This window comes from Eutrema salsugineum, unplaced genomic scaffold, assembly GCF_000478725.1.
Source record: "Eutrema salsugineum unplaced genomic scaffold, Eutsalg1_0 scaffold_2, whole genome shotgun sequence".
Classification (NCBI taxonomy): Eukaryota; Viridiplantae; Streptophyta; class Magnoliopsida; order Brassicales; family Brassicaceae; genus Eutrema; species Eutrema salsugineum.
The window spans coordinates 15671816-15696710 of NW_006256829.1; the positions used below are offsets into that span (position 1 = coordinate 15671816).

General features: G+C 38.0%; 5 protein-coding genes across 6 annotated transcripts; 3 read left to right on the forward strand and 2 right to left on the reverse strand.

Annotated features, from left to right (window-relative positions):
- Positions 1-201: 201 nt before the first annotated feature.
- LOC18017642 lies at positions 202-3711 on the forward strand. The gene is made up of 7 exons (XM_024155544.1): positions 202-723; positions 806-1096; positions 1172-1273; positions 1388-1555; positions 2236-2684; positions 2767-2878; positions 2998-3711. The coding sequence occupies exons 1-7, from the start codon at positions 202-204 to the stop codon at positions 3709-3711; spliced, it is 2358 nt and encodes a 785-aa protein (XP_024011312.1).
- A 612-nt stretch (positions 3712-4323) lies between these two features.
- LOC112086576 (uncharacterized protein At4g04775-like) lies at positions 4324-4926 on the forward strand. The gene is made up of 2 exons (XM_024155545.1): positions 4324-4512; positions 4597-4926. Exons 1-2 carry the CDS (start codon positions 4324-4326, stop codon positions 4924-4926), a joined length of 519 nt encoding a protein of 172 aa, XP_024011313.1.
- A 784-nt stretch (positions 4927-5710) lies between these two features.
- LOC112086577 lies at positions 5711-6860 on the reverse strand. The gene is made up of 2 exons (XM_024155546.1): positions 6241-6860; positions 5711-6158 (listed from the first exon to the last, which is right to left on the reverse strand). The coding sequence occupies exons 1-2, from the start codon at positions 6858-6860 to the stop codon at positions 5711-5713; spliced, it is 1068 nt and encodes a 355-aa protein (XP_024011314.1).
- A 6571-nt stretch (positions 6861-13431) lies between these two features.
- LOC18017643 (histidine--tRNA ligase, chloroplastic/mitochondrial) lies at positions 13432-16209 on the reverse strand. 2 transcript variants are annotated; one of them, XM_006402050.2, is made up of 10 exons: positions 15728-16209; positions 15556-15651; positions 15386-15474; positions 15158-15287; positions 14951-15043; positions 14740-14814; positions 14502-14619; positions 14277-14419; positions 14071-14199; positions 13432-13938 (listed from the first exon to the last, which is right to left on the reverse strand). In XM_006402050.2, exons 1-10 carry the CDS (start codon positions 16016-16018, stop codon positions 13636-13638), a joined length of 1467 nt encoding a protein of 488 aa, XP_006402113.1. In that variant the 5' UTR covers positions 16019-16209; the 3' UTR covers positions 13432-13635. The 2 variants fall into 2 exon arrangements, 1 of the variants encoding a protein (XP_006402113.1); XR_002899649.1 differs by having other exon boundaries at positions 13694-13938; positions 14291-14419.
- A 1612-nt stretch (positions 16210-17821) lies between these two features.
- On the forward strand, positions 17822-20301 carry LOC18017644 (exocyst complex component EXO70B1). Its single transcript, XM_006402051.2, has one exon. It carries the CDS (start codon positions 18015-18017, stop codon positions 20064-20066), a length of 2052 nt encoding a protein of 683 aa, XP_006402114.1. The 5' UTR covers positions 17822-18014; the 3' UTR covers positions 20067-20301.
- Positions 20302-24895: the final 4594 nt, after the last annotated feature.

The window sequence follows — 24895 nt, forward strand, 5'->3', positions numbered from 1 at the left end:
GGAAAGTTTAGGCGACGAAGTGTGGACCTATCTTTTAAATTCTCCTGTGGGTGGTATTTGTAAGCTTGTTGAAAGCGATTTCATCTGGTCGATAATGTTATCACACGGCAGTTGGCCACAGAAAAGAATCACGAGATATGGTGTTTGGTTGATGATCAACCAATTCGTTTTTCATTGTGTGAATTTGCTGCAATATCGGGGATGAATTCACAGCCGTATGAGGAAACTGGAACATGGGACAGTGATCATAAGGAACTATGGGGGGCCATGAAGATTTCTCTAACCGATGGACCTAGCTGGGATGACCTGAAAGAGGTCTTACGGAGATGTAGAACCTGGTCGTATGACAAGCGGAGAATGGTTGGATGCTTATGTGTAATTGCTGTTGGCGTCCTTGGGCTGCATCAGTCTACAAAAATTCCTCTTAAGTTTGCGAAAACCGTACTCGATGTTGAGGCATTTGAACAATTCCCATGGGGCAGAGTCGCTTGTGAGAGTTTGATTGAGTTTGTGAAATTGGCGGATTTGAACAGCAAATCTTATACCATTGGTGGTTTTGTCCCCATTCTCCAAATATGGGTTTATGAGGCGATTACCATTGTGGGTGAAAGGTTCGGGAACAAGATTGACGGTATGGAAGTTTCCCTTCTGTCATGGGCTGGGTCGCGTAAGCGTTTCAACTTTGATGATCTTGTTCTCGAAGAAAAGAACAACCAGGAGAAGGTATGTACTTATGTTCTATTGTGCATTTGTGTAATATGAACATTTTTGGCCAAGTTTCCTTATTAAGCATTGTATGTGCTAGGTACGGGTTAGACATATTATAGTTAATAATGGTGAGGACCCCAAACCACGGTGGACTGATGATACTGAGGATGTTGGAGTGGATAAATTCTTGGAAGATATACTCCATGATCGGCTCCCCAGGAATGTTTGGTCACTAAATGCTGAAAATAAGAGTAAAGAGAAAGAACCAGTCGACGAAAGCGACGATGACTTTGTTGAAGCATGCATATCTCGTACGTCAAAGAAAGTTCTGAGGAACAATAAACGGAAAGGAGAAACAAGTGTCAAGGAAACAGAAACAGTCAGAAATGTCAGTTGTTTGTAAGTGTTTTTTTAGGTTTTTCATATTGGAATGGTTAGTAACAAATAGTTTTTTAATATGTAGGTTCCAAGAGTAAGTTCGGCGGAAAAGCCGACAAAGTCATCTATTGAAAATGATGGTATGGCTGAGGTGATAATGAAACTTCTCGGAGTACTTACAAACAAGGTAGACACTGTGGCCTCTCAATTGAGCACATCTATTGACGTTTTGAAGGGAAAAGTAGAGCACAAAATGTCTTCAATGGAGGATAATGTATCTGCGAAAATGGCTTCAATATAGGGTAATGTGGCTTCGAAAATGGCTTCAATGGAGGGTATGGTGGAAGGGAAATTGCGTCAACTTGAAAATGAACTGAAGGCGGTAAAAGAGTTGGAGAAAAATGCGGCCAATGAAGAACCAGTGCACTCTAGCGGCAGTCTCAAAGATGACGGAAATAGCAGGGATCCGGTAAGTATTTCAGTAAGTTATGTATGTGGGTATATTTTTTATATTTTTTGGGTGAATAGATAAGGATACGGCCAAAATAACTGGTTTCCTTACCATTCACGGATTGATATGTGTTTTTTCTTGCAGAAAATAAATGGAGAGTAATATGGTTGACTCCAGGCTTATGCTTGACACCAGACTTTTTGACTTTGTCGTTTTTCATGTGTACAAATCCTTTGTAGTGTATTTTCTGTTTTGTTTGGCAATGTGGTGAACTTGGTTTTGTTTTAAAATGTGGTTGACTTGGTTTTGTTTTTCAATGTGGTTAAGTTGAATTTGGTTTGCAATGTTGTCAACCTGATTTTCTTTCGTGCAGTAATTGAAATCGCTATTCACTCTATTTTGCATTACAAGAATTTCAATTTGCCATGCCGATTTAGTATGGGAATATGTAACAACACGCAGACTTAATATAGTTGAGTTTTCAACGTTATTGTAGACTTTTAAAATACTGTTCAATAATACAATAAGGTAGACTTATTATCACTATTTTGAGACGTAGACATATTTTATACGCACTATTTTCAGATGTAGACTTAATTTCACAATATTGGTGTAGACCTAGTATCATTGTAATTGTGACTGACTTATGTACTAATTACTGACGACTTATTCTTTGATTTTTCTTGTCCTTGAATCAGTCGTGGATGGTTATGCAGAAGCAGACATCAGATGGTATGACGATGCAGTGTGTTGCGAGAAGTACACCTGCGTTTGTGAAAGAAGCAGTTTTTCCTCCATATAAACCGACGGATGACTTGATCGACATAACCGACGAAGTGGCCAAAGCCGATGCAACCATGACGAAACCAACTGATTCAGGTTCAACGTTTTCTAACCTGGAAGAACGTGCTAAGTGTAACAAAGTGGACATGGCTTTGAATGCACTTGCAGGTGCCCTGGGTGTAAAGACACCTGCACCGAAGCGAAAAAAACAAAAGGCCCCTTCGCAGTTATCCTCTTTCCTTGGAAAGTCTGCAGTCAGTCGCTTAAAGGATGGTGTAATTCGATCTCTCATAGCTTATGATCCGTTCCATGAAATAGAGCCATTTAAAATGGCACAGTTGATCGAGAGGATTAATGAAGAAGAGTAAGTCTGTTGATTCGCTTACAACTAGGCCTGAGTTCCGTATATTAAATGGAACTAACACCTATTTCTGGTGTTTTTACAGGGAGAATCCAATAGGGTCTTTTGTAGGATCGTGCAACTTCTACAAAACTTTGATGACTCCAAAAGAGAGGTGGCCAAAGACCGACTTGAAATACGGATGGCTTGGAGAATGCGTAAGTTTTAAACCCTTGCAGACTTAATGGTTTTCTTAGGCTTCAGGTTTAGGCGTATAAGGTAGACTCATCGATCATGATTTCCTTTGTCATTGACTGTTGGACGATGTAATTTTCAGCATATGTCCTCTTTCGCACATTTGCTGAGGAAAAGATCTCTCCGAGACCCAACTCCTTTCTATAGCACCAGGATTGCTTTCCCCGACCAATGCTGGGTTTGTTCATGGTATCATGACTACAAACAATTTGCAATCAATCCAAAGAACTTCATGTTCCGAGAGTCTTACATAGAGGTGATGAACGGCGCGTACCCGTATTATGCAATTACAAACAAGAAATGGGTGGCTGACGTTGATCATCTGTATTTTGCGCACAACATCAACGGCCGGCATTGGATAGCTCTTCATGTTAACCTGGTCAGGCAACATATTGACGTCTATGATTGCATCATAAGTGCTTATAGTGACAAGGAGATAATTGAGGAGGTCAAACCGTATGCCAGGATGCTTCCGTATATGCTTAGATCTATAGCACCTCCTGCATCCAAAAAGGACATCGTTCTAAAGCAGTATACAATTTACAGGAGGAGATCCAATGTGCCACAGAATATACAGAGTGGTGATTGCAGTGTGTATACATGTAAGTTCTTAGAGTGTCTTGCTTTAGGTTACTCTTTCGAAGGGATTAACGATAAGAGCATGCCTTTTATGAGGATGAAGCTTGCAGTCGAGATTTTCGATGAGGTCCCTGACACATACAACCAAATGTCTAATCCACTACCTCGAGGTAATGCGACTGACCGTCTGTTTCTACACAATGACTCTCAGCCATAGGGAAGATTGTGTTGGCTGCCTTTTGTTGCAGGATATGGGGTTACCGTTATCCTATCCCTTGCTCGGTTATTATGTACTTGAACTCGTAAATGTTTTTGTAAATGCCTAATTGCCACGACCAATGGTCCATGTACGAGTAGGATGACATATCTTTTGTAAGGATAAGTGAGTGTAATGACTCTAATTATGCGGTAGTTTCTGAGACATATGCTCATTTGTAGACATATGTTCTCCAACAACAGACTTATTAGCATATTAGCAGACATAAAACATATCAGACATGTAGACTTATAAACATATTAGACATGTAGACATAAAACATAATAGACATGTAGACTTATAAAACATATTAGACATGCAGACATAGCAGACTTATAAACAATTCGGGAAAGTCTACTTAATACTGCTTTATAGACTTATTACGATATCCACGTGTCAAAATGCAACTGGGGGTAGCGTTGGGAAAACACGTGATCTTTACTCGTCTCTCTCACCCGTGATATATATTTGGGGAGACTTCTCGATTTAGGGTTACTCAGTTTTCGAACCAGATTTCCCTCAGTAAAGAAAACCTCAACTCAAGCAACCCTAATTCTTGATTTCGCCTTCACAATGCCGATCAGCTACAGCAGTGGTTCGTCTTCGTCCAAAGGGATTTGGGCTTGTCCTTATGCTCGAGCGGATGCTAATTATGGAATACCTGAACGTTGTTTTTGTGGTCGTCGTACCGTCCTCGAGGAATCTACAGCAACGGCTACGTTCGGCAGAAAGTTTTACAGTTGCCCGGAGATATTGGGGGAGGTTTGTTTGGAAATTTTATTCACTTACACTATTTATCAGATATTGCTGTCGGTATTTGTGAGAAAAAATTTAATTTTTTCCTAGGAGAATGATGAACACATGTGGAAGTGGTGGGATGAAGGGGTTACAGAGCAACTAGAGATTCTACAAACCAGCCTAGCAAACCAAAAGGAGATGATGCAGAGCTTTAACAGAATTGACCTCCCCAGTGATTCACAAATGGAGAGTCGTTTGGCTCATATGCGAATGGTAATTGAGGGCAATGGGGATGACATATTGGAAATGAAGCTACAGGTGGAAGAGATTCAGCGAGACATAGCTTGGTTAAAGGAGGCATACACAAACAGGTGTTCAGATATCGTGCTTCTACCGTTATTCGTTGTCTTTGCTGCAATGACTTTTCTGTTTAAGTAAACCGACCTTCACATATTGTTTGCTGCAATGTCTTACTATGTTATATGTCGTTGCTGCAATGTTGAAGAACCTTTGTCGGTAGTTATGCAATGATCTTGTAGGCTTAAGCCCGGTAGTTTCTTTAATAGGACCAATTTTCCCTTCTCTTCGGGTTCTCGGCATTAGTTTCTGTACTAGGATCCCTTGTACGTTATTTTGGGTTGGTGACGTTTTGTAGTATACTTGTAATTTATTGTCGTAAGTAATCGTAGATTTATAATTATGGCAAAAATATGTCTACGCATACAGTCCGAGTTCAAGTCATTTCGGTTCAACAAGTCTGCCATTCGAACAGGTCTACGTATAATGCGGTCCATCACTATGGATAAGTCGACCCCACCTAGGGATATGTCTACACTGAAAGTCTGCGGGCAAGTCAATTTGATCCAATAAGTCTGCGATCCGAACAAGTCTACGTATAATGCGGTCCATCACTATGGATAAGTCGACCCCACCTAGGGATATGTCTACACTGAAAGTTTGCGTGCAAGTCAATTTGATCCAATAAGTCTGCGATCTGAACAAGTGTACCACCTTGATATGTATGTATATGTCTACACTGAAAGTCTGCGGTCATATCATTTCGGATCTAAAAGTCTGCATATTGAACAAGTCCACCTAACGTATGTGGTTCGACCTGAAAACTCTGCACCGAACAGGTGATATGTCTACACTACAAGTCTAAGTACTGAAAGAACAACTAGCGTTTACATTTTGGGAAATTACAAGTGCATCAATGTTCGCCCTAGAAAGTGCACGTCCTAACGTTATGGCCTGTTTGACCACATTTTGAACATGTTGGAAGTTTCCTTGGAACTTTCTTCGTCAAAGCAATTTCTGTAGCAGACTTAAACATGCACTTCTTCGGTCTTCCTGGAGGTTGGCGTACCATTGGCAGTACGCATATCTTTGATTCAACCTCTGCGGGTACGGGTGATTGTCTATCCTTTGGACAAATGGATGCCGCATACGCATTAGTAAGGTAGGTCGTGTGATAGTATTGATGACATAACCGAATTGGCGAAACCTTTTTTGCATCCGCAGCCGCAAGGGCGTGTACGCAAGGTATTTTGTCCAAGTCAAACATGCGACATGTACATGTCTTCATGGTCAAATTCACAACATTAACAGATGCTCCATGACCAATTTCAAATTGATGGGAATCAATCTGCTGCACTGATAGATCTTTACACCTTTCCATACGACCTAAAGAAGCAGTGATTGATAACAATGACATATTGAGCAATAAAAATAACATCTGTAAATCAAAAGTACTTTACCTCAAGCAACTTATCAATGCCGCAGGTTAAGACGGTTTTCATTAGTGTTGCATCAGTACGCCGCTCTGCAAACCATCTTGTAGCCTCTGAAAGAACTTTGTTGATTGACTCTGCTATATTTGTTGTTCTGAAGTTGTACCTATCGCCGTTGAAATAAACCCGCGTCCAATATCTTACATCAGCCTTTTGCAAATAACCGTGGAGAGCTGGATTGACCTGCCGAATCTCTTCAAAAATTGCATTAAATTCGTATTCTCGATAAGCATTGGCCGCTCTTTTAACAAGACGGAACGATTCACCCCCTCTAAACCTTTCTAGTATATTCTTATACAAATGGTAAGTGCAAATGCCACGACTTGCTAGAGGATACACCTTCCCTATGGCGTTTCCAATGGCTCTGTGCCTGTCTGAGATGATGGCAAGTCCTCTATCATCCGGTATGACATGGCTTAATTGTTTAAAACACCACTCCCAAGATTCATCATTTTCAGAATCCACCACACCGAAAGCAATTGGAAATATACCAAAGTTTCCATCTTGTGCAGTTGCTAGCAACATAGTACCTTTGTATTTGCCTTGTAAATGTGTGCCATCAACTACAATGACTTTCCTCATGTACTGAACCCAGCAATACTTGCACCAAATGCTATAAACATGTACTTAAACCTGTTATTCTCGTCCACTTGGAGCCGTGTATAACTACCGGAATTAGCTCGACGTATTTGGTAGAGATATGTGGGCAGGTCCTCGTAACCACTTTCTGGTGTTCCCATTACTAAATCCCGGGCATGTCTCAAAGCACGATGAGCCTTCCAATATTCAACCTACAATATTTTGCATGGTATAGATAAGTCCCCACGGACTAAACAACTGGTAGAGGAAATATATAAGTCCACAATATAAGATACCTTAAGTCGAAACCGTTTCTGCAATGCTTCAGCAACATGATTTGGTAATACCGTTGGACCAACACCACCTACAAAATCTTTGTATAGTACACCTAGAATCTGATGAGTGGCTTGTCGAGTACGTCTCGAACGCTCAGTTACAGAACAAGTATGCTCTCCATCATATATCCGAACGTAAAAGTGTAAGCTATCACCAATCGGTGATGCTCTCAGTCTCCAAGAGCAATTCTTCACCCAACATTTGACAACATACGACTGGGTTGATTTGTTGACATCAAAATCAAAATGATTGATAACTGAAAGCATCTTCAGCCTTGTCTCCAACGCCTCCTTGTTTTCATATCTTTGTCCAACAGCTACATTCAACGCCGACATTTCGAGTACCTGATACTCGTTTGGTATATTTGCATTCTTCGGTGAAGATTTGTTTAGGGTCGGATGACTTTGTTTTTCATCTTCTTCAACAATTTTGTACTTTCCATATACAGAATAATCATCATCGCCCTCTGAAGCCCCATCAGAGTCATCGCAGCAATCAAATATATCTCCTTCTTCGTCATCTTCGTCTACATCGCCAGTTCCTGTATCTTCATCAACTTTCGCCCTTTTCTTGCCATCTTTCAGCTCCGCCTCTTTTTGTCTTTTATTGTCACACATAATCGAATAGATGCTTCCAAAAACTGATCTAGATACCATTGAAACTGGCGATTGTTCCCAATAACCACGCACGGCGTGTCTTGAGGTAAGTGTAACAAAACCTTCTTCGGCAGCATGTAACTGAGCTGGATCTCCTGCAATCTTTTTTCAAACCCAAAATCTTCATAAACCATGGAAACAAACTCTTTAAAACTTGTACCATTATCTGCAACAATAAGGCGACTACCCTTGTACTGTCTACAAAAAACAATCAGCGGTTCTTTTGGTATTTCCATTCACCACATACAATGATAATTTTCTGCATTGTAGTACGAAGAAAAAAAATTGAGCTCAAACCTTTGACGGGATACCGGAGCTATACTCTGTTCGTCTCAACACCAACTCTGTTTTACGTCTTAGTAATAAATGGTGACTCATTAATTACGACGCCTATGTCCAACTGCCAACTACTAACCATAAATACGGATATGTCTACACTGAAAGTCTGCGTGCAAGTCAATTGGGCTCAATAAGTCTGTACTATGAACAAGTCCACCTAACGTTGGCGGTCCGATCTGATAAATCTGCACCATCACTAACATATGTCTACCCATAAAGTCTGAGTTCAAGTAATTTCGGTTCAACAAGTCTGCCTTCTGAACAAGTCTGCGTAAAGTGCAGTCCATCAATACGGGTAAGTCGACCAAAATAAGGAATATGTCTATGCTGAAAGTCTGCGTGCAAGTGAATTGGGCTCAATAAGTCTGCACTATGAACAAGTCCACCTAACGTTGGCGGTCCGATCTGATAAATCTGCATAGTCAAGATGATATGTCTACACTGAAAGTCTGCGTCTAAGCCAATTCGGCTCAATAAGTCTGTGAATTTAATATGTCTACATTCATTAACTTAGCGGTGGCATTCTCGTAATTAAGTTCCTCGATCTAATAAAAAAATAATGGCACTATCGTTATTCAGTTTTTTGTATCATGCGCGATGCGGGTCTAATGGGTGTTTATGAGCTTCAAAAATATTCTAGTCATTTTTCAAACTTTAAGTCTATTATAGTAATAAAATGATATTTTTAGTACTTTATAGTTATTCTCCCAATCATTAATGAGAGTACAAAACCGGAATTTATGTACTATATTTTTTAATACAGACACAAATCACGGACAATTCAAATTTTGAATATTATTGTTATTTTTTGTAATCAAAGAAATAGAGTACGATTCTCGACAATATACCCAAAAAAATATAATTGTTATTTAAAAAATATAAAATATTTTCATTGGATAAGTTATCTCAATCAGAATAATTTTAAAGTATAGTTTAACACTATAAAAATAAGAAAAAAGGAAAAAGAACTTATTTTACTGAGACTGGTCTTCATATTCATCGTTGACCGGAGGAAAATCATTTGAAGATACAAGCCTGAAATAATATGATTTTTAATCATTATAAGCGTTATGTCAATATAAGAAATATAACTATCATATATTTAGAAAGATTATAATATAGGATACAATATCAAAGATGTAATAAACATACCTCAACCTTGCACTTTCCACTTCTGGGGTAGGAGGATCCTCGACAATATCAGATATGAATCTTTCCGATTCAACTATCCATCCATCTAAATACATAGACATACTCACTATTTGGAAAAATATATATGTAAAACTTGTAATTAATTTAAAATATCAAATAATGAGGTAGATAGTTACCTCTCCATCTAGTGAAAGAGAAAAATCGCAATACAATAATATGCCTAGAAGACCTTTCACGATTCATCCAAAGATCTTCAAATTTCCTTGCCAAGTTATCCCAAGCAATACATTTCAAAGTTTCTCCATTGTATATTTAAATCATTTAGAACATTATTATTATACTTTAAAATTGGCTTCAAAATAAAAAATATACAAATAACAGATGTTCTCAGAATAAGTTGTACAGACCTGAAATCTTGAATTTTAAAACGAATAAGTGGACGTTCTGTGGGTGTGTCCGATGTATCGGACATAGGAACTCCTAACTGAAGTTTCTGAACAATGTGACAACGCCGAGAAGATCAACTGCAACAATAAAGGTGTGCCTTTAAATACATGTTGGAGTTCCTTAGATAAACGATTTTTAAAAAAAAAGTTGTAAGAAACATACCAAGATATCTATCTGTATGAATAAATCTATATAAAATATTCATGAAATTACGAAAAGAATATATTCCTCTTGAAGACTTCGGATCGGTTTTCTCAACAATGGTATCCTCGAGGAAATGTATATGATAGTTGTTTGATGATATACTTGGACGAATTACTCTGTCAGTAACTTCAAAATTACCAAGAAAAACCCAATCTCCTTCAACAAATTCATACTCGAATTTGTCCATAATATCATATTGAATAGTAGACAGGATGCGATTACCCTACACGGTTTATAAAAATAAATAATTTAGGAAAACTTCCTAAAATATATAAATGGCAAATCTTTTCAAACTTGAAAAACTTACAAATTTATCCGCAAGAACTAACATCCGATTAGGTCGATCGAAGAGAGTATAATCATAATAATCTCTTAGTGTCTGAACACAAATACGATATCCACCGTTTGAAATCTGAAGATCGGAAAGTCTTTCACAAGGAGACATTCTTTGTTTTAATAATTATGTGAAGATGGAATATGAAAGAGTATAAGGAAATGAATAGTTTTCTATGTGATGGAGTAAAACGGTTACTGTTTTAATGTCGTCTTAATTGGAACTCTCGTGTAAATTTATGACAGTTGGTTGGAAATAAAAAATCACAAATTAAAGGTGCAAAAAAAATAATTAGGGAAAACAATCTAGGGCAACATTAAAGTTCCACGATTAAATCAAATACGCCAAAAGGTTCCACAAATACCCCAATCAAAATAAGGAATAGAGTTCAAACGTTATCCACCCATGGGACAAATTGGTTACAAATATCAAAAGCAATAATCAATCACCAGCAATGCATTTCTGCAATAAGTTCATTACGATGTCTTGCTTCTTCATAACTTCATTGGGATCTCTTGCTTCGGTCGCTTTTTGTTAACAGATCTTTCACCTTCATCCAAATAGTCGGGACTCTTAATTACCTTCTTAGAAGAATGAGTGAGTGAAGATCCAGACGATGGATTCTCAAGTTTGTCTGAACTCGTAAGCATCAACGGTTGCTGGAGACATAGGTACATTGTTGATGTCTTAATTTGACTAAACGATGAAAAAAGCGAGCTTTAAAAGTTTGTAAAAATTTATCATATATTACCTCTGATCGAGAATCCCACTCAGTCATAATGTCGACATCTTGAGACCATAGTTCTACTACATACGGAGACTGGCTTCCTTTTGTATGTTCTTCTGAAACTGTTATTTTGAAAAGCATCCTCATTGTTAGGAGCTTTGTCAAGCCATCAGGGAGCCCTCTTGGTAAATCCTGCACATCATTATATATAATGGATTAATATTATTTAAGAAAATGTAAATATTGCATAATGTACAAAATTATTACACAACTAACCTCATCATTTTGTTCCATTATAGACTCAGCTGAATGACCTAACAACCTTTGAGCAGTGTCATCAAACATCAAGAAGCGGACATCGACGTCTGAATCATCAGTTACAAATAATACAATGTAGTATCTAAATTGTTTGAAATATAATAAAAGAATGAGTTATTTAAACGTTACAATCATAAACATGTAATGTAGTGCCAGAATAAATGTATGATGAGACAAATCAATGTAATAAAATAAGGCGAACATTAATCCAGTCAATCAGAGAAAGTCAATATTTCTAATTCTGCTATATGTGCTAAATATATTACCTAAGAAATACTTAATGAAATAAGTAATGTTTTCTTTACTTTATGGGACAAATCATTGTATTACCTTGCGACGATGGTATCATAGGAATAAATATCACCACAATTCTTGGAACTCAAAAGAGGAATCCTCTTATCGTAATCTTCATCATCAGACATAATTTCATGCTCTAAAACTTTGATGTTGCAAGGTTTGCATGCCCAATAATACCACAGCTTTGAAGTATCAATGTCTTTGACCGTAACGCATGTTACAATCTTGCCAGACTATAACAAAACCATTAATATGTATATAGTTAAATGTAAATATATTTATATCATTTTCAAAATATATAGCTCATACCACTTTTGTATCACGGATTCCAGCTATCGTCCGCCTCCTATTTTTCACACCTAAGAATTCTTCACGGTAGTCAATAGCACCACCCCAAGAAGTCGAATAACTCTGTTCAGCATGCACAATCATTTGATTGTTTTTTGGCAACCTACAAAAACGTAATCCTATAATTATATAAATTCTAGAATTTTAAAATGATATTAAATTGTCACATAACATACTTTTCTCTGAAGTCTTTCACGATCTTGAAGTTAGGTTCAAACATAATCTTGGTGGAGTTGAAAGCATTTGATAGTGAAATGTCCCATATACTCGGAAAACATTAAAAAGGAATAATTAACAAACTAATCCAAACCCTAAATCTCTAAAAACTGTATATATATATATATATATGAATAGGGGATATAGTGATCTAACCCTTGTACTCTTTTATACAGATAAATCGCATTACACACACAACAATAACAGCCATATGTTTATCAGTGTACTCAACAATTGCTTTAGCATATTGTCCCCATAGTGTACATTTCAGTTGGACATCGCTTCATCAGTAAACATATTAGCGTTAAATTTTTTAAAAATACTGTTATGTTTATATTGGTATGATATCATAACCACTTACTTGGTATCCCAAAGTGTTATCATCAATTTACACATCAGCATCATCATCTAATGAAATTGCGCAGAGCTAGTGACCTTGCCATGTCACATTTGACGTGGAATAAACGTCATCATTGACGTTGGTAAGGGAAGTTTTCTAAGCCAATCAAATTAAAACAAATCGGATTTTTTCATTAAACTATATTCTCATTTAATATATAGGATATTATTATTAGCATGTTACAAATATTAGATACTATGTTTATCATGTTAACACACTATACATGATAATTGAATTAACATGATAAACATAAATTTATGTGATGCCATATTAGTTTGCATGTTAACAAACAAAGTTAGCTGCTAACAATCACATATGATTTTATAGATATTCAGTGATGAATAGATAACTTGTAATGAACAGTGCCACAGTGATAAACAGTGTCTCCACGTGTTTCACCGAGAAAACATTAATGGCATTTTGTGTAATAAAAGAAATAGAGAAGAATATTTTTGGGTTAAAAAAAATTTCTCTTTGTCATTCACCTAAATTGAAATCATCCGTTGATAACTAATTAATTGATTATCTATTAATATTCACTAAATTCACTCTAAAATAATTGAGATACGCAATTAAAAAAAAAACTAATCAACCTCGTTGAAATTATCGGCATAAAGACATATCTCCCGAAATATTTTTACCTTTGATATCTAATGCTCATAACTAAACACAACTAAAACTCATTCACCAAATTCGGTCGACATATTTATACCAGTTAAATCTTTTGAAAATCCCTACATTTTATATAGTAGAAAACAAGAATACAGTTTCAAGGTATAAATTAATAAGAAAACAAGATATTTCTTGCTCAATCACTTCTCTTACTCGCCATTTTTATAAAGTATATCATTTAATCGTTATTATACAAATAAACAAAGAATCACGGTCCATGAATAAGATTCTTAAATAAACCTTCCAAGATCAAATATAAATCCAATTTAACTCAATTGCTTTTCAAAACAAAGACAATGAAACAATTGTCCATATTAATAACGTCTTGCATACTATTCCAAGTCATTGAGTTTGACTTGGAACTGCTCACCTGAAGACAAAACTTTAACACTGACTAAACCATCTTCCCACTCTGTCTTCCCAACCAAAACCAGCCTTCTTGCGTTTACCCGAGCCGCCCTCTTGAACACCCATTTCATCGGTTTACTCTCCAATACCAAATCAACCGTTTGGCCTTTGTCCCTGAGAGCGGTTGCAACAGTTGCTGCAGCTCCTTGGAGATCTTTATCCAAAGCACACACAATGTTCTCTACTTCTTGTCTCAGCTCTGGCAACAAACCCTTCTCCTTAAGCAACTACATCGAAAAGAAGACACAATGATCAGAGATTCAGATAAGCAACTACATCGAAAAGAAGATACAAAGATCAGAGATTTAGATACTGTAACTGAACTTTTGTTCACAACGTAGGCAGAGGTTGTAACTTACTTCAACAATGACAGCATCGCCGAAACCAAAACCACAAGCAGGAATGTCATCACCTCCATAAGTGGAGAGTAATCTGTCATATCTCCCACCACCACATATAGCTCGCAGCTTTCCTTTCCGATCAAAACCCTGTCACAAAAACATTTATATCAACTGTTACCACAAACTTATCCATGTATGGAGAAGATTATGACATATAACCTAACCTCGAAGACGATACCAGTATAATAAGCAAGACCACGCACAACAGATGCATCAAACTGTATCCACTCTGAATAACCAAACTTTTCAGCAAGTGAGAACAGATTTTTTAAATCTGCAATGGCTTCTCCTGCTCCACCAAGCGAATCTGCTTATACAAACTAGAAGTTCTTATTACCAGAATTTTGTTTTGAATAAAGGGATTCAATAGAGGTTATAAAATGAAATACCTTCCAAATCATCCAAAGACTTCACAGAAAGCACTTTCAATAACTGTTCACTAGCATCTTCCGATATTCCCGTGAGGCCAAGCTCTTTTTTTATCTCATCAACTGGTATTTTTTCTATCTATTTAGCATGCAACATATGTAAGAAGGGTGAAAAAAAAAATCAGATTAAGTATTTATTGGATTTAGATGAAGTTAAGCCATTTCAAAGCAGCAGAATATTGAACATTAGACTACTAACCTTGTCTATAATGATACAAACTCTTCCAAACAGGTTTTCGGGTACACCATACTTTCTTAGCAGTTCTTGTAAAACCTGTTCAAGGAGAAAGTTATGGCAGATGAAAACTACAATAGATATCAACATGCTGCAGGTTATGTATCTAGAGCGTAAACTATGAAACAAGATGATAAAAAATACCAACATTGAAAAAGGAAATAACCAACGATACCTTACGGCTTGAAACCTTAAAACCAACATCTGACGCAGTGATCCCAACACGCTTGAAGAAGGTGACAATAGATGAAATCAGTTCTGCTTCAGCCTATAAGAGAAGGTTTGAGAACCAAGTGTGACTACAAGTGCGAGATTTTTTTACATAGCAAGAAACTTAGAATAGAAGGCCTAAAAAGTGACTGCAAGTGTGAGAGATACATACTGTTACTTCAGGCACACCTATTATATCCATATTCCACTGGTAATGCTCTCGTCTCCTTCCTCTTGTCATTCTCTCGTATCGCCAACATTGCCCAACAGCAAACCACTTCAATGGAAGAGAAACCGATTTTCTAGACCGAACAAAACAAGTTAAAGTTGTTACAAGTTAAAGTACAAATCCTGAAGACGAGAGAGAGAAAATATTCTAAGCTTTTTAATTGCTTATTACCCTTTCTGTATCACAAGTCTAGCTAAAGAAGGCGTGAGCTCAGGCCTCAATGCTACACGACGATTACCTCTATCTTCAAAGCAATATAGCTACATAAACAGAGTTTGCAACTCTTTAAACATAAAGATCTTAAGAATATGAAAGCAAATTAAAAAAAACAAAATACTAACTTGGTCTCTTATCTCTTCTCCTGCCTTTCTGATAAACAATGCCTCTGTTTCCAACACCGGGAAATCGATTTCCTCGTATCCAAACAACCTTGACACCTTCCAAATCAAAAGCAAAAGATTGACACTTTCGAAACAGAGAACTCAAAAGTTTGAATTTTTGACAAGAAGGGACCTCTTTGAAATGGTTAAAGAGCCAGTTGCGGAGACGCATATCCTCGGGAGGGAAATCACGAGTTCCTTTAGGAGGATTGACATCGATCTTTTGAAACTCTTGTTGGGTCACAAGCGGAGCCACGATCGAACCAGACCTGCCACCATCAGGCTTGGTCGCTGCGCTGATGAAACGACGGTTAGGGATGGAGAGCTTGCGCGGAGAAGAAGAAACCGAAACCAAGTCGAGAAGAAGGATAGGCTTAAAGCAGCAGGAGCTCAGTCGCGTGGTCACGATGTGAATTGCTCGCATCTCTTCTTCTTTTTAGAAATTCAAAATCTGAAAGAGGATTAGACTCCTGGTGAAAAGAAGCTAAGGGAATCTCTGTAGAAATGAAATCGATTGGAACATCTACTCCTCTGTGAAGCTGCCCTTCGGCGGAGCGTCACGGTGGCTGTTCTATCCCGACGGCGACTTTGAAGCTTATCTTTATTAATTTTGTTGGGCCGGTTTTGTTATGTAATTTAGGGAAGCCCGTCGCCCGTCTTTGGATAAGAAGCCTTTTTTTTATTTTGGTAAAATAGATAAGAAGCCCTTGTTTAACCGCAACAGAGTTTACGAAGAACATTGTCAAAAAAAAATTTCTAGCTTCTATCGTCTTTGGTATATAACAACACATATTTCTGTTTATGTAACTTGATACGTATTTTGAATGTTTTGTAATGATTTTGTAAACTCATTTTGATATCAATTCATTTGTTTAGTCTTAAAAAAAAGTTTCCATGTTAGAGTTTAGTCATATTATGTCTGGTTTTCATTTTTTCACTTACAAACCGTATCCGAAGTCCAAACCGTATATACTGTATTTATTAATTTATGCGGGCAAGTTGTAAACTCGATAATCACTATTATCTCCAACTATTCTGTTTTCATCTCATCTGGATAATGTGTACTAAACATTATCTATTTTATGATAGCTCGTTATGGGATATAAACAAAGGTATAAAAGGTTCATGGATTTAGCCTAAAATCTTAAATGAGGCCATGAGGGTACTAGTTGCCATCTTCATTCCATATAAACTCCGAGATAGGAAAATGACTTTCTTGTGGTTTAATGAATGGTTCCAAATAGACCAACTGACTGGTTTTTTCATATAATATGGGAACACGCTGTATAAGTATTCAATGCTTAATTAAGTGTCTGAAGAGGTATCAGGTATGGAATAGTCTATTTGCAGTTGTAGAGAAGGCACTTGCATAGTCTTATTGACAAAGTCAAAAAGCATGGCAAGCTTTGCCAACCTTCTAACATGTTGGAACTTGGAAGTGATCTATCTCTTTGGAAACATTTAAGTAATGAGTACAAACCAGTTTTCGCTGCTACACAAACACGGCAATAGATTTGTCCCCATCTTGATCGTGTTTCATGGTTCCGACTTGTTTGGTTTTATCAGAGAGTTAGATTTTTTTTTTATTGTGTGGTTGGCTATTAGAGATCGTCTTCCTACAAGAGTTCAAATACGAGCGGAAAGAGGTGTTGCCAAATGGTGCATTTTGTGCGGAAATAGAGTGATGAATCTCATGATCATTTGTTTTTCGCATGTCCCTATGCTTACACAAAAAGTGTCTTTGGCTCAGTGTTTAAAAGTGTTTTTGGCTCTATGTATCCTATGTCAAGAGTTTGAACCTAGGTAGAAGTAAAAAATTTTACCACCGGATGAAGTGGGCTAGTGGTTAAATGCAGGGGTTGGTCTCATGTGTTCTTAATACGATTCCCGATTGGGAGGATGCTTTACGCCATATCACCAGGTAGTAGCAAAGGTTGGTTCCGGGCTTTGGGAGGGATTAAGGTCCAGGCCCGAACCCCCTCCTAGTTTACAAAACAAAATGTCGCTAATGCTTACAGTGTACTTGAGTGAAGGTATTCTTGGATCCTAAATCACTCTCGAATGGTCAGATAGCATAAACCGTTTAGTCAACACATCTACCTGGATGTTAGTTAAATAAAAAAGAGGACTAAACCGGAAATAACCGATATAAAAAAAAACGTTAGTATGATTGGGTCAACAAAAACGTAGAAGACTTTTCCTGGGAAAGACCAAAAATCCCCCTTTTGTCTTCCATTTCGCTGTCTTGTTCCCACTCAAACCCTAGACAAAATTACTCTGCCCTTCTTCAATTTCTCCCCCAAATCTTGATCTGTTCATACCCTAAATCCATGTGCTCATCTTTTTGATTCACCTTCCGCTCCAATTTTGTATTTCGCTTTTCCGTTTTGTGCGTGCGTGTGGAAAAGCCTTTTTAGTAGATGGCCGCGACAACAACCACTGCGGCGAGTATAAGCGCCGGAGCTGGTGGTGGTGCTGGAGCTGAGGATCGTGTTCTCGCGACGGCGCAACAGATCGTGAAGAGTCTAAACACACCGAAAGAGGTCCGCGAAGATATGCTGCTCATCTTCTCCAGTTTCGATAACCGTCTGTCGAATATCAAAACGGTGATGACCGACCAGAACGACGCTCTCCTTGCCCGATTAGAAGCCGCCGAGACGGTTATCCATCGCTGGGACGGTGGCAACGATTCCTCTCGTCACTCGTCTTCGTCTTCCGGTAACCACCGTTACTCTTCATTTTCCCTTTCCTTCGACGAATCTCCGGAGGAAGCTACGGAGTTTCTATCAGCTGTCGATGAGATTATCTCTCTCCTTGAGGATCTCTCGTCTGAGAACAAGCCTGACATGGTGGACCGAGCTGATAGTGCTTTGCAGATGGCTATGTCTCAGCTTGAGGATGAGTTTCGACGTATTCTGATCCGTAACACCGTTCCTCTCGACGCCGAGCGGCTCTACGGCTCGATGCGGCGAGTTTCGTTATCGTTTGCGGACGGAGACGTCGTCGAGGATTTCGAGAATTTCGGATTGGTTGCTGATGGAGAAGGTAGTGGTAGTGGGAGTAGGAGGAGGCTGTTCCATGAGAGAGGAGGGAGCATAGGGTGTGATCTTTGGGTTGATTTGATTAACCCCACTGCTGTTGAAGATTTGAAAGAGATCGCGGAGAGGATGATCAGAGCTGGTTACGAGAAGGAGTGTGTTCAAGTGTATAGCACTGTGAGGCGTGACGCGTTAGACGAGTGCTTGACGATTCTTGGTGTGGAGAAGCTGAGTATAGAAGAAGTGCAGAAGATTGATTGGAAGTCTATGGACGAGAAGATGAAGAAGTGGATTCAAGCTGTGAAGATCACTGTTAGGGTTCTTCTTGCTGGTGAAAGCAAGCTCTGCAACGAGATTTTCACCGGTTCGGAGTCGAGCAAAGAGGTGTGTTTCAACGAGACGACTAAAAGCTGTGTGATGCAGCTGTTGAATTTCGGTGAGGCCGTGGCGATAGGGAGGAGATCGTCGGAGAAGCTGTTTAGGATTCTTGATATGTATGATGCGTTGGCTAATGTGTTGCAGAGCCTAGAGGTTATGGTCACTGACAGTTTTGTGTTGAACGAGGCCAAAGGTGTGTTGGAAGCGTTAGGTGATGCAGCGAGAGGGACTTTTGTTGAGTTTGAAAATAACGTGAAGAACGAGACCTCGAAGAGACCGACGACGAACGGCGAGGTTCATCCGATGATACGGTATGTGATGAACTACATGAAACTGATCGTGGATTACGCGGCTACCTTAGATTCGCTTCTGGAGAAGGATGAATTAGATGGCTTATCTGGGAATGATTGTTCAGAGGAGATGTCTCCACTTGCTAAACGCATGCTGAAGTTGATTACGTCTTTAGAATCAAACCTTGAAGAGAAGTCAAAGTTGTACGAAGATGGTGGGTTGCAATATGTGTTCTTGATGAACAACATTTACTACGTTGTTCAGAAAGTGAAGGATTCTGAGCTCGGTAAACTGTTAGGTGATGATTGGGTTAGAAAACGAAGAGGGCAGATACGTCAGTACGCTACAGGTTACCTCAGGGCTTCATGGAGCAAAGTGTTATCTGCTTTAAGGGACGAAAGTATGGGTGGGAGCTCAACTGGTAGCCCGAGTTACGGACAAAGAAGCAACAGTTCAAGTAGTGCCTCGAAGATGGCGTTAAAGGAGAGATTCAGAGGTTTTAACGCTAGTTTTGAAGAGTTGTACAGGCTTCAAACAGCTTGGAAGGTACCGGATCCTCAACTTCGTGAAGAACTGAGAATATCTATATCGGAGAAAGTGATTCCGGCTTACCGGGCTTTCTTTGGAAGGAACAAGAGTCAGTTAGAAGGTGGTAGGCATGCGGGGAAGTACATAAAGTACACACCAGATGATTTGGAGAGTTACTTACCAGACCTATTCGAAGGAACTCAGTTGGTTATTCACCCAAAAAGGAAAAGTACTTAAAGAGAAGGAGGACGTATTGAAGAATGGGCAGAGTGGCCAGGTAATTTATATGTAAGTCAGAGGGTTTTAAGTTATATATATATGTGAAAGTTGGACTTATACCCTTTTTATATATACTGTGTCAAAAATTCTTATGTACATGTCTTTAAAAACAGATATCATGTTATGACCATGGGGTTACCTTTTATATAATGTACTATGCTCTTGAATCAAATGGTCTTTTGCTCTGTTGAGATTATATAGAGGAACTTGTGGCGAGAGAAAGAGTGAAACTGTTGTTTGATTAGTTGATTGAGACATATTTTTACTTTCTTTCTGGTTCTAACATTTAGTGTATGTACTTGGAGGAATTTATAGTAAAGTGAAGGTCAAGTGCTTATTTGCATTATTTTTAATGATATGGCGATTGATGTATTTGTTGTGTATATAAACCAAGTAGAATCGGTGTGTAACAATAGGCAAAAACCCTCTTAGACTTGAGTGTTGTGTGAGTGTGTAAATAAGTCTCGTTGGTTTCCTCTAGATGCTTGATTTGGTGGTGTGGTCATTGTCATCATAACGATCAATCGTTAACTCAATGGGAGGATAGACATAGTAAACGTATATGGCTTTAACGAGTTTTCATTCGAATATAATAAATCCTCGAAAAGGTTGAGTTCACAGCAAAACTCAATGGTTTTAGTACTGTTGGGTATCTGTTAAGTTTTTGGTAAATCATCATGATTAGGATTAGGCTTTTATGATCGTTTGATCGTATGCTATCTCTTGTATTGAGTCATTGAGCTGAGTCGCTGTAAACAAAGTGTAGAAGCTGTGTAGGACAGGTGGATCTGTGAAACCTTAAAAATAAATTTTTTTGAGACCCCATCTTCTCCCATTGATGAAACTTCTATTTTTGTCGAAGTTTATTCCTCCCAAGAAGTTAAGAAGACTGGTGATAATTATTCCAAACTATATAACACTTTTAATTTGAAATAATTTCACTCTCTTTTTGCTTTACCAGCTCTTTTTCTCTCTCCCTGTGAGTCTTTCACTTTATTAAAACCTCAAAACTTGTGATTCGAAAAACTTCCATCTTTTTCTCGTCTACATTTTGAAGAATTCAGAAGAGAGATATTACAAAATACTCTGTAAAATGGCGTTTTAACAAACAGATATTAATTAACAACAATCTGACAAAAAACAAACAGATATTAGTTTTTGTAACAAGGATTTACAATATAAAAGCATGAGAATATAAAATTATTATAAGTCAGGTTATAGTAGGGTAAATACTCATTTTTTGGGCCAAGCCCATAAATCACATAATCTAATTATAAAAATATCTTAATTTGAATCAGAAAGATTAGCAAAGGAGAATAGTAGACGGTTGATAGTCATAATGAGAGAGAGTCAAAACCAGTAGAATAATAGATTGTTCATGTCGCTGAAGAGAATTAGAGTTGTAGCATTGCCGACGCAAAGATCGGGTTCCATCTCGATATCATGCACAAAAAGATCATAATTTAAACCAAAAAAATTAGCAAAGGAGGATAGTAGACAGTTGATGACCATAATGAGAGAGGGTCAAAACCAGTGAAAAAAGTATATCGTTCATGTCGCCGACGAGAACCGCGTCGCCGACGAGAACCAGAGTTGTAGCATCGCCGACGCAAGAATCGAGTTTCCATCTCGATAACATGAAATCTGGTTTCTGATGGTCAAGTCTATTTGTTGGAGAATCAAATCAATAACCCGAAAACTATTGCGGTGGAGCCTGTGATTCCTCTCCAACCAAATAGAGTAGATCGAGCACTGTCAAGTCAAAATCATGAGTCTCTTCATCTCCTTTGTCCCTTGAAGAGTCTGAATTTGATTGAGGGAGTCAGACCAAGCCCGTTGAGGATTCAAGCCACACCTAGTAGCCAAGGAATACCAGATATACCATCCGAAATGGCATTCAAAGTAGAGGTGATCTCTAGTTCTGCCGCTTGATTGCATAGTAGATAGGAAAGACCCCAGTCAATGATACGATCTCTCGTTGGACATCGTTTCAAAACAAGAATAACCAAGACATGAAGTTGTGTTTCGGGATTCCTCCTCGATTATAGATTACACGGTACCAAGATACTATTTAAACTTCTCCCCTCCGTAGTTTGTATACTTGACCAGTATAATATCGTTTGTAGCGCTTCTCATTTATCTCGTGAAAAAATGCCATTTAAATCTTCAACTTTCAAATTTCGGCCAATTTAAGCACCAACTATCAGTTGGACCCTTTAAAATACAAACTTATATTGACTTTGTTTTTAAATCACTAACTTTGTTCGACTCGGCCAAAAATGGCCCGACGTTAATTTGCTTAACAGACCTATTTGACGGGGTTAACTCCTCTTTTAAGCCTCTGTTAAATCAAAACGACATAGCTTCCACAAACATAAATCCCCGAATCAAAATTTTTCAAACCTTAAATCATAAAATTGATTTTTCTCAAATCAAAGTCTACTCCTCCAATTTCGTCGATAGAGATATCGATTATCTCATAGAAATTTTGATTAAAGTCAAGATTCACAAGAAGGGCTCATGATGAGATAGAAAAATGATAACAGGCACGCATAATGAAGTTATAATGCATAATGAAGCTTCCAACTATAAAACTCATCTACTTGAACACTTTTACCACATGAAAAATCTATCAAAAATGGTCTAAAGCCCGTTTATTTCTCAAAGATTGGATCTGATCTTTTGAATGCACACAAGCTTTAGTTATACTGCAGTCTACTGGATGGAATAGAGACAACAATGGGACTTCTCACTATGTGATCAGAACCCATATGACCAAAAGCAAATATGGTTTTTGAATGCACACAAGCCTTAGTTTTCTCTTCACTCTCCATTGTTACTTTTTGGGGATTTCAAGATCGAGAATGTTTCCTATTTGCTTCTCTTCTCGATCTTCTCTCTCGAACCTAGAGAAGTATTGAATCCTGCTCCGTCTTAATTCTCCAAACTTAGACAAGAGCTGGAGGAGAAGATTTTGATTTGGGAAAAAATCAATTTTATGATTTAGGGTTTGAAAATTTTTGATTTGGGGATTTATGTTTATGGAATCTATGTCGTTTTGATTTAACAGAGGCTTAAAAGAGGAGTTAACCCCATTAAATAGGTCTTTTAATCAAATTAACGTCGGACCTTTTTGGCAGAGTCAAACAAAGTTAGTGATTTAAAAACAAAGTTAATATAAGTTTGTAGTTTAAAGGGTCCAACCGATAGATTGTACTTAAATTGGCCAAAATATGAAAGTTGAGAATTTAAATGGCATTTTCCCCATTTATTTCTCATACGTACTGATCCTCCATATTCGATAGTTGGATGGTTGTTAAAAAGATTTGGATTCTTGTCTAGACAACTTTGCAAGGAGAGCATTACGTGGAATGCCCTGTCTTGAACCCCTATTATTTTGAAGGAAAGAGAAAAGAGATCCAAAAGGTGACTAGTTATCAGTCCAGAATCGACAAGCTTTACTATTTCTCACTTTCAATTTCATCCATGCGAACACTTCACCTCTAACTTTTAGTAGTTTGTTTACCAGCCATGAATTCTTTTCATGAGGCTTCACTGTCCCAAAATGACTCAAACGGCCATGAAGGATTTCATCCTTGAACCACGCCACCCATACCAAACATGCTTGCAAGAAGAGCAACCAGATCAGCTTAGAAATGCAGGCTCTATTCCATACACTTAGAGATCTCTCAATCCTAAACCTCCTTCAATATTTGGTTTTGCTACAGTTTCCCATACCACTCTAGCACCATGATGACTTTCTGCATTCACAGTCCACAAACAAGGAGTTGATTTTCTTTATACTTCAGGCAGGATAAAAAAGGAGCACCAGAAATTGGAGATTCCTGCAATGACGGTTTGCAGAAGTTAAAGCCTTCCCGCAAACTAAAGTGATTTGGCACTCCAAGAGATAATCATTTCCTTTACTTGTTGAATGAGAGGTGCACAATTAGTGAGGTTAAGTTTTATTGTACATAGTAGCATACCCAGATACCTTATAAGAAGAGAGCCTTCTGGCATACCCGTAGAGAATTTGATGAGATCGAGTTCCCTTTCAGATAAAATAGAGGCAAAGAAGCTAGACTTTTGGTAACTAACCGCAAGGTCTGACCGTTGCTCAAACTTATGCAGTACCTGAAGAACATTCTAAACCGAATCAATAGAACCATCAACAAAGATCAATAGATCATCGGAAAAACTAAGGTGAGTTAATTTTGACTGCTGATAATTGCTGTGGTATTTTATTCTCTCTTTAGCCACTGCTCTATTCAAAATATGAGAGAGGAAATTCATAGCTATGACAAACAGATAGGCTGAAAGAGGATCACCCTGCCTCAATTCTCCTATACCTTTGAAATAGCCTTGCATAGTGCCATTATAACCAACCTTGAAACTTGTAGTACAAACACATGCACACAGCCATCTGATGTAGGTCGTGGGAAACGATAAGCTAGCTAGACAGTTGAATATAAAATCCCATGAAAGAGTGTCAAATGCTTTAGCGATGTCCACTTTGATTGTAATCTTTTTAGGGCCTTTGTTTTTGTAGTAGCCTTGGACTAGCTCACTAGCAAGCACCATGTTCTCTACTAACAGTCTATCTTTGAAAAATGCAGTTTGATTGGGAAGAATAAGATCTGGCAAAAAGGGCTTTAATCTTGCAACCAGAAGTCTAGAAACTGCTTTGTATAGAGAGTTTAAGCATGAGATGGCCCTGAAATCAGAGATAAGAGATGCTCCAGGCTTCTTCAGAACAACCGTAATAATTGTGGAGTTCTTTGATGCTG